This window comes from Harpegnathos saltator, unplaced genomic scaffold, assembly GCF_003227715.2.
Source record: "Harpegnathos saltator strain DR-91 unplaced genomic scaffold, Hsal_v8.6 scaffold61, whole genome shotgun sequence".
In the NCBI taxonomy this organism is placed as follows: domain Eukaryota; kingdom Metazoa; phylum Arthropoda; class Insecta; order Hymenoptera; family Formicidae; genus Harpegnathos; species Harpegnathos saltator.
Genome location: NW_020230438.1, coordinates 458,434 through 473,798, shown reverse-complemented (window position 1 = coordinate 473,798; position 15,365 = coordinate 458,434). Strand labels below are relative to the sequence as shown.

At 48.6% G+C, this 15,365-nt stretch overlaps 2 protein-coding genes across 2 annotated transcripts; one reads left to right on the top strand and one right to left on the bottom strand.

Annotated features, from left to right (window-relative positions):
• Positions 1–1,698: 1,698 nt before the first annotated feature.
• Positions 1,699–5,466, top strand: LOC105182651 (Juvenile hormone binding protein 1). Its single transcript, XM_011140247.3, has 5 exons — positions 1,699–2,197; positions 3,593–3,726; positions 4,030–4,202; positions 4,411–4,619; positions 4,814–5,466. Exons 1-5 carry the CDS (start codon positions 2,122–2,124, stop codon positions 4,963–4,965), a joined length of 744 nt encoding a protein of 247 aa, XP_011138549.1. The 5' UTR covers positions 1,699–2,121; the 3' UTR covers positions 4,966–5,466.
• A 393-nt stretch (positions 5,467–5,859) lies between these two features.
• Positions 5,860–10,668, bottom strand: LOC105182650 (uncharacterized). The gene is made up of 5 exons (XM_011140245.3): positions 10,553–10,668; positions 8,889–8,975; positions 8,253–8,519; positions 7,330–7,488; positions 5,860–6,881 (listed from the first exon to the last, which is right to left on the bottom strand). Exons 1-5 carry the CDS (start codon positions 10,623–10,625, stop codon positions 6,733–6,735), a joined length of 735 nt encoding a protein of 244 aa, XP_011138547.1. The 5' UTR covers positions 10,626–10,668; the 3' UTR covers positions 5,860–6,732.
• Between the last annotated feature and the right edge of the window lie 4,697 nt (positions 10,669–15,365).

Below are 15,365 nucleotides of genomic sequence, written 5' to 3'. Positions count from 1 at the left end.
AAATATTCCTATTTAAAATATCAAAAAGAGTACGAGTGTCCCAAGTTAAATACGCACTACGGCATTGACACTTTTTACTATTCGAAATGCAACCATCGTCGCAGACTCCGAGTAGCACTCCGAGAGTTTACAAAAAATGAGGCCCGTAAAAAATGAGGAAAGCATCCCTGGCTATTTACGCGGGTTCCAAAAGCGAAACGACCGATGAAATTCAATCGCGCTCTCTCATAATTATTTTACAACGATCAGCAAGGCAGCGGATACTTCGGAAAGCGCATTCCGCAGCTCTCACTCGAGTTTCCCAGAATTTTAAAACAGTCGCGCGCACTGCGTGGTTTTAGCGATCTCGTCGATTAAAATCAAAAATATTTATCAAGCCAGGACGAACCGGCCAGGGTAACCAACCAATTGATCGATTGATCTTCGCGTGATTTATGCTCGAGTGACGTTGCTCGAAAATTATGCCCGAATGACGTTGCACCGAAAGAAGAAACAGTTATGCAACCAATTTTTACAAGCTTTATATTATGTCAAGGACAAGTTTCGTCTTGTAGATTGAGGTAATACGAGGACAAGCACTGTCGAATCATACACAGGCGCGTGCTCCCCTCTACCGAAATCCCATTGCGTAATTGCGGCCGGCTTAATTGCTGCAGTCGTATGCAAACGACTCGTTTCGTTTGTTACGCCATCGCACGGAGGAAAATACTCCGCCATTCCCTCGCGTCCGTTATTGCGCTTTATCATCGTGAACACCTGTTGTTTACATTGCACGCAAGAGTGCATTGTCTTGCCTCACGCACTACCTTTTTCACGCACGGAACCGACGCTCGTGCGGCCAGCCGTTCGTATCGAGCGAGATTCTCATGATTTTTCCTCTCACCGGTTGAAAAAACAAAAGAAAGAAAGACAAGGAGAAAAAATCGTCGCACCCTCCGGAGAACGTCTGCACCGCCGCGGTGCAGCATTATCTCGTACAATTCAAAATCTCTCTTTGTCGTCGCAACGACGTGACAGGTCGTTTACAACGTCATAAAAAGTTGAGCCGGAAAAAACGCGAGAATAATTGTACATGACGAGATCCACCATTGCACCGAGACGTGTCTCCATCATGTGTATTTTCGTCATGTGAATTCTTTTCAAGCTGAAGGACCACCCTTCACGTCGATTACCGTGTTTGCGATGATGACGCGCGACCGTAGTCATACGCGATATCCTCTTGATTATTAAAATTCACTATAAAAGTTCAATGTACGTGTGTGTGTGTGTGTGTGTGTCTGTATCATGTTGTACTCAATAAAAATAATAACGCTAATAATAATAATAATAATAATAATAATAATGATGACAATGATGATAAATGCATCATTTTGTGCTCAGTAAGGGTAATATTAATAACAGCAATAATAACGATAATGATGATGACAAGGAGCAGATGAGCAATGGGAGCCATTATTGATTATTAATAACGGCGTCCGTTATTTCAGGGAAGCAGTCGCAATTCACGGAGGACGCAGTTTCGATTCGCAGGTGCAATAATGCAGTAATAGCACGCTCTCTCGGCGCGTCATTCGCAAACTCGGCGAGGATCCTCGGCGCGACGGCTGGCTGCGGCTGCGGCGGCGATTTTCCCATTGCGCGGACATGATTGACGCGCACATAACGCACAGACACCACAGCACAGAGAGCTCCTCCAGGTGGGACGCGCTTTCGTCCAGCCGTCTGGGGCTCGGCCGCGCGGCGCGAGTCTCCGGCGGCCGAGATTCGTCTGCCCGCGCGGACAGCGAAGACGAAGGAAGGTGCGCACAGGTGCATGTTGCAGCAGTGAAAGTATCCGAGCGCAGCTACGATCTGGCATCTGTCAATGCCCTCTTGCATAGTCAGTCCTGCTCTAACGGCGCCGTTTACGACGGGATCCGATCGGCGAATCGAGCCGCTTCAACCGCGAGCACCCGCTGCCTCGTGATCCCCGTTGGTGGCGAAGGCCAGCGCACCGGGCCACGCTCGCGCCCGGCTGATCTCGCGGAGAAGCTCGTCGGAGTCGCAAGGGATCGGACCTCGCGGGAGTCTCTTCTCGCTAATCGAAACTTTCGCGAAACTCGCCCGTCCTCGTCCTGAAAAATGAAGACCACGCGGCTGTGCGCTATCCTTCTTCTTCTCGTCGGCTGCGCAGCGACTCTCTCCGCCGACTCCAACCGTGAGTACCCCGGCCGACGCTCTCGGCAAATTTCACATCGCCGTCTCGCTTGTTTCTCCTCCCTTTTTCTCCTCTTTCTTTCTTCTCCTTCACCATCGAGACTACCTTTCTTTCCTTTTCCTTTTTTCATCCTTCTTTTGCGATCGACATCTTCATCATCGACGTCTCTCTGATAGCTCGCACAATTCGAGGTAACCATCCCCCCCTCCCCCTCACCCTCACCCCCCCGCTTGAAGTCGGTACTTTATTACGGCGTTTGCTACGAGCGATCCGCGATTCTTCGACAAGGCGATATCGACCTGTGTGTGTTTCGTTCGAATCCAATGTTTTTGTTACGTGCCGGAGAAACGCGCCGGCAACGTGACTAAGACATTAGACTTTAGATCTTTGCTTTAGAGAAGCTCGCGAACAAAATATAAAACGAAGCGAAGTGCCGCGGCGGTTCTTACGACTTCGGCAAATCCGTGCGAAAATTCAATAGCGGTGTACACGGAGTCTCGCCGTGTCGGTCGTGTTTCTATTCTTTTGTCCGTTTGTTTCGCGCCAATAAGCCGTGCGATGCACTCCCAAAGTGGCGTATTACACGCACGCGAGGATCATTGCGTTAGCGCGACGAGGTCGAAGCTCGATTCCCGTAAAAAACGCCGAGTATGTTCAAAGTCCGCGGTACGGGCGCGAATTTTTCGCGCACACGCAGCGAATCCGGCGCGCGCGCGCGCGCGAATACCGTTGATCGACGTCGCGCCGTGAAATGCAAAATTATCATCATTGTGTCGCCCTGTGAAAATTCCGACCGATATAACCGTAATAACCGTAACCGGGCGGCTGCACGTCGCACCCGTGCTCGTGTTTGCATTCGTGTGTCGTCCATGTGGCCGCGCGTCGGATGTACCACACCGCATACCGCCCTCCGTTTCTTCATCGCGTACCGCCGATCCCGGTAATTTATTCATCGCGATTAGCTGCAAATTGCAAAACGTCTTGCAAAATCCGGCCGAGAGAAAAAAGAAGCAACGCGTAAGTGAGCGCACGCGCTCGCGCTCGCGCGACCTCCCGTCTCGCAGTCGTGCACCAATTCGCTGCAACTCGCACGTCGCGACTCAAAGGTGCATTTTGTCGCGAGATAACACTTTCACTTTTAACGGACTAGCGGCTGAGACGCTTTTTAGTGACCGACACTTTTACTCGGCCGACCTAGAATACGCACAATTTCTCCCGTCTTACAATAAAGGAGCAGCACGAGATGCGAGACACACACACACACACACACGCGCGCGCGCGGGCAGGAGGAAGCATAATTATAACTCGCGGCTCTGGATCGCCCGCTGACAAGCGTAGTTAAAGTAATGTAGCGAGCATCGATATTTATTTGCAACAACAATCTGCACTTTACAGCCGAGTACGTGAAGCAATGTTCCCGGAGCGATCCGAAACTGATCACTTGTCTGATCGACGCTCTGCACCACCTGCGGCCATACCTGAGCGCCGGGATACCCGAAATCGAGCTGCCCGCGGTGGAGCCGTTCCGTGTAAGTTCCATTACTCTTAAGAAAGAAAGAAAGAAAGAAAGAAAGAAAGAAAGAAAGAGATACTCGATAGCGGGGCTATTGCAAATTTTGCCACAACAATGTGAAACGCACGTTGAACATCCGAGGCGCAGAGCAAGAAGAAAAAGAAATACGTTTCTTTTACGAGTTTGCGACTTAAAAAAGTAGGAAAAAAGGACCTTGCGGGTCTGGGTTGAGTTGAGACAAATCATGCCGCTTGATGATGATGACGATCTCGGAGAGGTCTCCTTCCTGTATTCATGCTGGCAATGTTTGCTCCAACAGATGGACGAGCTGACTCTCTCCCTGACAGGCGGCGTGAACGGCTATAAAGTTCAGCTCCGCGACCTGCTCATAAGGGGTGCGAGCAACTACACGGTGGAGGACATCAAGCTCGGCTCATCCTTTCAGGCTATCGTACGAATGCCGGCCCTTATATTAGACGCGCATTACTCCAGGTACATTCCAGGACCGACTATTCTCGAATGCGATTACCATCGAGATAGGCAAGAAAATGCGGCCGAATGAATATTCTGTTTCATTCTTCTCTGAGATCGCGAACCGAGACCAAGACGATCGATTAGATTATCCACTAATTCGACAGTCGCGACGCGAATCTCATGGAAATTCGAATTTCATCAATCTTGAATCTCATCATTTGTGTAGCTCCGGGGTATTGATAATTCTACCAGCGAGCGGGAACGGCACGTTCCACGCGCGTTTCGGCGACGCCCGTGCTCTAGTTAAGGGGAACGTATCGACGAGACCGCGAGACGGTAAGACGTATCTGAATGTCGACAACCTTGACGTCGACCTGCGGGTGAAGGACGTGCAGATGCGAGTCCGCAAAATCTTCAACAACAATCGGATACTCAGTAAGTATACCACGCAGGACAGCGTCCGCTGATCTCGAGAAAGTGAAAAGCCCAAGGGAAAAAAGGAACATTCCATTCGATGCGCAGTTCCTTTGATCGATTTTAATTCCAACGCGACGGACGCTTCTTAATGATTGACGTCCGTCGCGTCATCGTCGCGTTACCGCTTTTCAATCCGATTCACTTTCCTTCAGCCGAGGCGACCAATCTCTTCCTGCGGGAGAACGGCCAAGAGGTGCTGAAAATAATGGAGCCGCAGCTGAAGAGGAAGCTGTCGGCCCTCTTCGCCGGGATCGTTAACCAGCTGCTGCGACACGTGCCGGTTGAAACGTTCCTCACACCTTAAGACACCTTAAGTCTGCACTCGCGTCTTCGTTAGTTTAATCGTTATACATACCAGTACCCGCTGTGAATCGACAAACGATCTTACACGTGCACACGTATAACAAGCGGTGGGGGAGCGACGCGTCGCAAGCGAAAATAGAGCAGCGCATTAGGCATTCTTTTTCACGATAGGGCGGCGAGAAAGATGAAAGATCGAAACGGGATACGCGTAATCTGTTTCTTTCTCCATTTCAATCTTAACACATTGACTGCCGGCAGGTTCTCTCGTAGCTCGACGCGCGCGTCGCGAATTCTCCGGTTGAAAACACCGGTGAGTATTTCTTTTCTTTTTTCTTATTTTCTGCAGAATTCGTGCGGGTATTTTTTTTTTTATTCTCTGCAAGGAATTTTTCAGCTGTAACATTCCCACTGCCAATTTCTGCTGAGTAGTGTGCGCACAACTGATCAGCGTTACTGCAAAACTGCTGATTCGAGTGATCACGATCGACCAGCGAAACAAGAATCATCAAGTAAATGTCACGGAGGTTAGGCAGTCAACCTGTTAGTCAAAAAGATAACGAACTGTGCGAATTTCGCTCTGGCAATTTCGGCGACTCGACGGATCGGAGACGAGCGACTGCTTTCTTGATTGCTCGTCTTCGTGGAAGCGAAACGTTAATTGCAAAATTCCGAAATTTTGGAAGCTCTCTTCGAGGTAGACAATCAAGAGAAAGGCGGGAGGAGGGGGGGAGGGAGGAGGAAGGGGAGAAAGAGAGATCCCAAAATATATAATATTAACGGACTTTCTTTTCTGCCGGACACGCTAATTTTTCACAACTCATTAGCCAGAGACCGAGACAATCGCTCGTTCGAAGTAATCAGGCTCGGATGATTACGCGCGAAAATTACACAGGGGTCATCTTTCCTTTTTTTTATTGATATTCCCTTATTAGCGGGCAGAGCGATAATTGTCGCTTGGTGTCGTAGTGAGGCGAAAGTAGATGATTAAATCGGGAAACGCGCTACTGTATTAGCTTCAGCGCACGCATAGTAATTAAATATCGATATATCGATGGAGTATATAATAAAGGTACGACACACACACACATACACACACACGAAATCGATTCCGTCCTGTCGCGGATCCCAGACTCCATCGCGATCGATGGTGTCGACACGGCGCGGCGACTCGTGGGTGAGCGGGAAGTCAACATGCATTCGTTTGGTGATCTTCGTGTATTTCACTTGATAATTCTCCGTTGTATCACTCTGTCCTCGCCACTGTCTCCAAAACAAACTCACTAAACAATAGCGACAACACAAGGGGACAGTAACGATTAGCCAGAGGTAGTCTAGTAGTTTGACGCGTTACGCAGTTCTACATATACGGCTGAACTCGCGCGTTAACTTATGATACGCATGTCGACGTCGTGCGGATACAATTAAAGCAACGCTATCACGATACAATGGGGGGAGAATGAGGAGGTGCATTGTCATTATCTCTCACCCCCCGACTAATGTTCGCAGGCGCGTGGATGAAAAAAGAGGAGAGAAGAGAAAGAGAGAGAGAGAGAGAGAGAGAGAGAGAGAAGAAGAAGAAGAAGAAGGAGGAGGAGGAGGAGGAGGAAGCTCCCGTGTACGTGTTCCTCCGCGCCGCTCTTTTCGTGCAGTTCCGCTTAAATAACTCGTGATTTCTACTCCTCGGCGACGTCTCGTCCGCGATCGAGCTTCGACTATCGCTACGTACTCGCTCTATTAGCGCAAAGGGGGGATCCTCCTCTCGAGGACTTCAAGGGAAGGTCTTCGAGAAGGAGATCTTGGAGAATACATTGTTACCGAGCTCGGTGAAACGCTCGTCCCAGTTCTGCGCGACGAACGGCAGCATCGACCGGTACAACGACGGCCAGTACTCGTTGACGAATTGCAGCGCAGCTTTGTCTGGAAGAAAGGAGGAAAGAAATGTTATGTCCGTGGTGTAGATCTCGAGGACCGACATGCTCTCGCGAGTTGATCCGCGCGGCCGGATCCGACTTATGTAAAACAGGATTACGGCGCATCCGTACTTCCCATTCGCGATAATCGTCGCGAAATTGCTAAGTGATATAACGAGATGATTAGCGGGAATGGCGACAGGGACAGGGGGACGAGGTATCGGCTCAGAGCGCGCAGGCGCGTTACATCGAGGTCTTTCTGCGTCTCTCTTCCTCTTTAGCGCGGTTACTAAACGTAATTCGTAACGTTCGAAAGGTCAGTCTGCTCAACGCGCAAAATCGCTCGGCTCGCGTTCGCGGGGTGAATGGAGTCGCGCGCGCGGCCGGTCTTCAAATTCGGAAATTGAACAGCGACAAGCTGTTCGCAATCGCGAATGTCTCGCGGGTTTACTCACTGAGCCCCTCGTTGCCGTTGAAGATGTCGCTAAACCAGATCTTCATTTTGCCGACTTCGGGGTTCAGGTTGAAGTGCTCGATGGTCCATCGGTCGTTCGCCACCGATCCTTCCAAGGAGAACGTAGCTTTGATATCCTCCATGCTGATATTAAAGAAGCCTAAGCCGAAAACGGCTCGTGAAATTTGCGCATATATCTTCCATAAATATAATTTTATGTAATTTATAGTTTTGTCAATAAGAGCATTCTTCGTGTATTCGTTATTCGGAAGATTCTAAACGCAGACTAAAGCCCGTGGACGCATCGTCTGCGGGAAAACAGAATTTAAATTGCGGAAGACACGGATCGAAGAGACGGCACGACAATCCCGAGATCAAGCGATAACAACGTCGAAGCAACGTCGGAGAAACGAGAAACGGTTGGTAAAGATAAACGCTGAATAATTTGAAGCAAACGCGTGCAGCATCTCTCTCATTGATATCGCCGCGCCGTCTCTCGATTGCTCGACAGAGAGAATGTTATCTTTTCGTACACATTTTTGTCAGTTTCTCCACGTCTTCCAGTAGTAGCAGGAATGAACTAGTAGTAGCTAGTAGAACAGTTCATCTCGCTAAGCAACACTGAATTGTTTAACTGTGAATTGTTCAATCGCAATTTAATCGAGTTGCGCAACAACTAATTTCGGATCTGTCAGTTCGTATGTTAATGTCGTTGTAATTTTACGAATCGATGTACGCGTCATTCGGATCTTCTATCATCCTTCGCGAAATTGCTTCACGAAATCATAACGGCGCAAAAGTATAGTCGTTTTATTACTGAAGGACACGAAGTTATACCTGGGCGCGTAATTCAAAATATTCCTAAAGCATATAATTGGGCGCGTACGAAACGTGTGAGAAAAAAATAACCGCTATTAAACGTACCTTCGCCACCGATCTGGAACGCTCCCATCGACCCAGCCGCCTTGTAGTTACCCTCGATGAGCACCTTCGGCACTTCGACGTCGACCTCCAACTTGTAGAAGTCATCGGCGTATGTCGGTCTCACCGCCAAGAACTTCATCTTCGCAAGCCCGTAGGTGTTGACGTTCATCACCGTGATGTCGGCGTTTATGTCGTCGACCTGGTATTTAGTGTGTTCCTTCTCGGTGAAGAACGGATCCAACACCGGGATGTCCAACTCCGGTATACCTTTTCGAGAGAGAATTCAAATTCGGACGACGCACTCGACGAATCAACGGTGTGCTCGTGCGAATCGTAAAGGATGGGGCGCGCAATCTGAGACGAAGAGAGCTGAAAGTCGGCGAAAGTAGAAACTCAACGCATCGAGACTGCCGAGCACGAGCTGTCTCGCAGTGCGAGAAAAATTCTATGCCGTCTATGCGCCAACTTTCAGTCAAGTCAATCCGCATCTTTCCCGCGGGTCTTGCCGAGTGACGAGTGCAATTCACTCACGTGGTAAAATAGTACGCTAATTTTTTTTATAATAGCACCGCGGAGACCCGCGCGCGATGTCACAATGTGTTGAATAGCGAAATACTACCGTTCTCTTGGCGATACCTGGGACGAAGTTCGGCCATGCCTCTTGTATGGCGAGTCTCAGGCAAGACGAGTAGTCATCGGCATCGTGCTTGCAAGTTTGCACGGCTGTAAGAGAGAGAGAGAGAGAGAGAGAGGAATAAAAAAGAGCGTATCAGTATCTCAGTCGCCTCAAAACTACCAACATTAACGGTACGAACAACGGTAAATCAACCCAACTGTATCGACGTTTCACTGAAAAGCGGCGGACAAAAAATCGTTCACATCCCGATTCCATCGTTCCGATCGCTCTCGCTAGTCTTGAAAGTGACTTAATTCAGTCCCGATGAATCTTTTCCCGGTCGTCGATTTATCCCTGACGAATGGCCCCGAACCAGAAACATTCTAATCACATTTCTAATCACAAACATTTCTAATCACAAACCGACAGAATCTCTCGCGCGAACCAGCTCGACGAATTTCGGCCGCGCAACGCAAGAAGGAAACCTTTCCTTTCGCCGACGATAAAATTGGCCGTCGATTTTCGTGGAACGCGCGCGTTTCGTTCAGTGTTTCGCGCCAAACAAAGAGCTGACCGCTCGCTCGCTGCATTAATGACGTCACAACGCGCGACTAGCGGTCGACGTTACGAGAAGGGAGAAAAAGTGACTAAATAAAAAGAGATAGCGTGCGTGCGTGCGTGCGTGCATGCGCCAGGTGTGTATGACTAATACGCGCATAAAATTATGCAATTGTTAATCGCTCAACCGTGAACACGGGCACTTACATTCGAAATTATTAGCCACTCGAGCGTAAACGTAAACACAACTTCGTGCATGTGCGCGAAATTATAAATAATATCTTAGGGCATCATCTCGCTCGCTCGTCCTCCGACCTTTAATTCACGCATCGCGATACGCGTGTCATTTCTTTATCAGCTGTGTGTTTCTCACTGTCATCGCGCTCGGTACTTCGCGGATAAAGCGCTCACGAAAAGACGTTCCGCGACGTGATTAGCGTCAGCCAATCGGCGACAGCGCGATTGATTTTATCGCTCAACTGAGCGACGCGTCGTGCAGAAATACACCGACAGTAGTGGGTGGCCGCCGATCGTCCGCGATCGTCGGCATCTCGAGAAATTCTACGTCGTGCCGAGAAAAATTCGTCGCTCGCGGGTGAGAAGGTCAACGAGTCCCCTTTTCCACACACTGCAAGGTGTGCCATCACGTTGCCGTGAACGTTAGTTCGCAAGTTCGAGCCTCGGAGACTCCGAAGATTTCTTCGGCTCTCTGCGCGCTTTCCAGCCCCGAGGCCAGAGAAAGACGGACGACCGATCCAATCGGGCCCCTGATTTAACTTAAAGCCGCGGTGTTAAACCGAAAAGCTCAACAAGTGCACACCTTCTGTCACACTGAACAATAAGCCACCGGGGCCATCATTAGGGTAAACGTTCCTCCGAGAGGCGTAAGGCTCCTTTCGAGCTTTTCTGTCGGCTCGCAGACAGGGGACCAGAGAGAGAGAGAGAGAGAGAGAGAGAGAGAGAGAGAGAGAGAGAGCGATCGTAATGGAAAGCCGAGCGAGCAGCTGAGAACGAAGACGGTCGACGTTCACGGGGAAACGCGTCCTTCTCGGGGCGAAGGTGAGGGCGAGGGCGAGGGCGAGGGCGACTAGCGAAAACGCTAAACTGAAGTACAGAAAGAACTTACGAAGCTCGAGATCCTGAGCCGCGACGAGCGCGAGCGCGGTGGCGCAGAGCGCGGCGAGCGCGTAGAACGACATCCTGCCTGGTTAAAAATCCTGGCGGCTAGCCTGGCCAATTATAAACACTCGGTTTATATAGTTTCTCGGCCCAAGGACTCGGCAAAGATACGTTGCAAAATTGCATGTCATTAATGCGCGCCGACACTGTGAGAGGCGAGCAGAAGTAAACACTCTGCGTTCCCTGTCAGGCGGCGCGGGCGGCGGCGGTGGCGGTGGCGGTGGCGATCTGTGAGAAGTTCCAGAACGCGGTCGCGACCGCGACAACACCTTAGGAATGCGCTCCTCTTTTGTTTAAACGACATCAAGGCACGGTGAAGGCTGCGGAGTAACAATGTCTCCCTCTCTTCGCGCCTCTCGATCATCTCGATCATCTCGGTCATCACATCGGCATCTTGGGCTCGGTACAATCGGTTCGCCCTGAGACAGCCGCAATTGTCATTCTTTGTTTAACATCGGTCTCGATGATCCGGTCGATTCCGGTCGCGATGATGGGTCTCACGATTAGGGAAATAATTAACGCGGTAGAAAGAAAAAGTAATCGTCGCGCGTAAATCGTCATTAATCGGCGTCGAGCCCTACGACGAGCCACAACGGGGTTTAATTCGATTTAATTTGCAATCGTGGAGAAAATTGTATATTAAATTGTAACTGAATATTGCATAGCGATAAAAATTGTTGAAAATGTATGTTACATCCCGGTTTGATCGGTTAAACGGTATCGTCTAATCTTCATTTATTCATTCGTGACGCAACCTGCGGTTTTATAAATACAATCGTGTCTAATCGCCAACGGAGAATCTAAATATGGCAGTCTCTTTTAATGAAGCGTCTTGGAAGGAAAATGAATATTATTACGAGCGCGCTCATAATACCCATCATTGTGCGTCGGCTCGTCGAAGCTACCGGTATTATCGACGTCTGCCGACAGAAATAGAAAAGAAACAAAAGTTGGAAACCGCACGGCGGTAAGAAAAAGATTTCTCGATTTGCCGAGTGTGATCTAACGAAGACAGTCGATGAATCACCGCGGCGAATCAATTGCTTACGCATCCTCGTCGGCGAAGAAAAGTCTGCTGTCGACAGCCTGTCGACAAAAAAAGGTACCTCTCGCTCGGACATTCTTCGCGCGTTCTTAAGGCTCTTGGTCCTTCGCCGCGGAACTTTTGGTTGATGACGTCAGAAACGAAGGAATTCGCTACAAATATTATTGCTGATTATGTCGAACTTCAAAGATACACCCAAGCGATCGATAGACGGCAATTAACGCGAAAGATCAACACGACGAAATCGACATGGGGAAAAGCAAGTTAACGAGAAAGCTTGCGTGTTGATTCTTGACAAAAGACAAGTTTTCGAAACATCTTGCAAAAATATGCTCGATCGATCGATCGGTCGCAAGGGTCGTTTTGTACATGTGGCTTGTTGACTCGTAGGAATTTCTCTTTGGACGTCATCGTCTGCGAACGACTGCGAGAGACAGAGCCTTAAGGTCGCGGGGGCGGACTTCCGTGACCTTGTGACCTTGTGCGCTGCGACCCCCGCGCGCGCGAGCGAGCGAGCGAGCGATCGACGATCGCACAGGTGCGACTCGGTGCCATTTAGCTAACTAACCTCTCTAAATAGAATTAAAACCAGAACGTGAATGCGCGCGAAGTAGCTACCCTTGGAACACATCGCGTCGGCACGAGAAGAAAAACTCGTTTCTTTAAGGACGCGTAACAACGAGGTGCATAGACGCGAGAGAAAGAGGGAAAGAAAAGGAGAAAAAGAGAGAGAGAGAGAGAGAGAAAAGCCAAGAAAGATGCCGCTCGGCGAGACTTTGCCGTGACGTGGGTACGGCGGGTGGCCGGCGATTGTGTGCCACGCGGACTCTATGAATGGCGCTCCTCCGGGTCTTTCTCGTAACGCGATCGCGGGCCGTCCTGAGGATCATGGCGAAACGTGTTTTTTTTATGTCTGTAATATTCGAACGAGTGAATTTTCAGAAAGAACCGTTCGTATACACATCATGCTCATGGTGTACAGACGTGGTCCTCAGGATCGCCGAGGCAACTTGCCCGCGAAGCGGTTCGGCGAAGGACTTGCGGTCGGAGCGAGGATGTTGTCGGATGTACGGTTGGTAATATCGTATTATATCACAAAATCACGTCAAACATTAAAAGTCATGTCTTAACCGTTCCTCCGTCCATGAACAGGATTCATCCGGATGAAACAGACGATGCAGGATTGATAATTAGCCGTCCAGCCGCACACTTTCCTCGTATAATTATGGACGAAGCGGATACACAAACGACCCGCGCTCGCGCGGAGTCACCGCCGCGGTGCTATTATCGCTCGATAAGGAGTAAACAAACTGCGATATAATGCGACACGTATGAACGCCACGTAGCGTTAAAGTTCCGCCGAAGCGGAGCGGGCTAAGAGCAGGCTCTTCGTGCACGGTCACGTGTCTCTAATTTTATTGTCACACAACGGCGGCCGGGACTGCTGTTTAAGCGCGATGGACAGCATTTAGTGTCGTCTATTGAACATGTGGCGTGCAACAGTGTTGCGTGCGGCAGCTGGAAAACAACGAAGCCGGGGGAAGGTGGGGAGGGTGGGGGGCCTGATAGCGGACCGGTCGCACCGCAGAATTAAGCGAGCAAGCTTGTGTTTCGGACTCGGCGCGATGTTTCCCCTCACCGGCTTATGCGCAAGCCCATCATGAGAAACCGCGACGTTTAACACGCGCCAGCGACACGCACGCCGACACTCTCTCGCGTCATGACAGGTTCCTCCCTACGACACGGATTGCATCTGCGTAATCTGCATAAATCCAATCGCGTGCGTGCGTGCGCGCGCGGTTCAATGAGCGCGGGCGATAGCGCAACGAGTCCTTGTTGGGAAAAAAAAAGGAACGGTTCATGTCGCGTTAAAAATGGATGAAAGACGCGCGCAAGCAGCGGATCGGAGGCAAGGAGAGGCGCGCGTCTTTTCCCTCCTTCTTGCACGAAATCCGGGTGTATATACATATATATATATATATATATATATTTGTATATTTTTGTCAAAGAGAGAGATACGACGAGTGAAGATGTTCACTCATTGTATAATATGAGCGATATCTATCGCCGATTCACCCCGATTCTGCCTCGTCGTATGCGATGGGGAGAAGGAAAACCTTAACCTTCGTGACTCTTCGCGTCGCCGAAGCCCTGTTTCTTTTTCTATAAAAATAAGTCGAAAAATAATAAGACTTTATTTCCCGCAGTCCAATTCACGAGCTATAGGTCCGGACGACGAAACGTTCCCGTCGCTCGTTCAGTAGAAAGATATGTAGGTCTCGCGAGTAGCACGATCGCGCTTGTTTATGCCGATCTCCGTTCACTCAACGGTGATCGCTCCAAAGTCGCACCCTGCTTCGGCGTTGCCACCGATGAAACATACACACAGGCGCGCATGGCGCACCGAGTGCCGCGCGCGCTCCGTTGCACAATGATCGATATAATTACGTTTCGCGATTGAACGATCCGCATTTGGTAGCGAACGAAACAGGAGGAGGGGAACGATTGGACGAACAAACGACTTCGTTGAGGTGGAGCCGGGCTTGTCGCAAACCGCGGAACAGAAAACTATCGATCTTGCACGTAGTAGATATTCGTCGATTTCGCGATGCGCTATTGCGCAGATGAACGAAAAGAGAAAAGAACAAGAGAAGTCGGAGTTACACGTAATTGTGCGTGTGCCGTAAGTTTAATGAACGCTAAAATCAAATTGAAGTGGACGTCTGCGCTTTTGAAACCGTTTGTTCTTTTTCTTGCGAACTCTTTACGTCAGCTTCTCACTTTCATCATGTAAATGTAACAATTTACTTTCGATTATGTTTATACAATATATTTAAAGTATGTTTTAATCTGCATTAGTATTTATTGCAGTCACTTTTTAATTTCTCTAAATTACAACAACAAAAATTCATATGATGTTCAAGAAACTAAAAAATAAAAAGTTTACATAATTGCTTTCTCTCTCTCTCTCTCTCTCTCTCTCTCTCTCTCTCTCTCTCTCTCTCTGTCTCTCTCTCTCTCTCTCTCTCTCTCTCTCTGTCTCTCTCCTTATCGATCTTTATTGAAATAATATAATATTTTACAAAGAAAATAACTTATCTGCAATTGTATGACAATGAACAAAGCTGGGCAAACAATAAATGGAAAGAAACATCATTTGCATAGTTGATGAATCCACAGACTAGTTAATGTCAGAGAGCGGCCATTGAACTGGATTCCAAGAGACGTATCTTTCGACGCGCCACCTAAGAAGATGCATATGAACTACATTCGTCCTCATGATAACGACAAAATGAGCACGGTTCCCATTCACTTTTCTGTTAATTATTCTATTTTCTCTCAATTAGACCTAATATTTTAATGAGCCTATAAAATCTATGGTATTATTAGGACAATAAATTGCACATCTCAGTTTCATATAAAAAAAAACAATTTTTCTATAACCTCATACAAGACAATTCTATAATCCAACAATAATGATATCGCTCATCCTTCAAATCAACGATAAAATATAAAACACGCTTTTACTTTATCCTAAAATATACGCAAAATTGAACAAACTATAACTTTCATAAAAATAACGACAAGATGTTTCGAAAAACATTTCGCATATTAAAGTCTTAAATTTTTTAGACTTTAAGATGTGATACTGTTATTGTGTTTTCTCGCATTATGTCGAGAGTTCAGCGTCTACTTCTTCTTTGGAGATAACGTA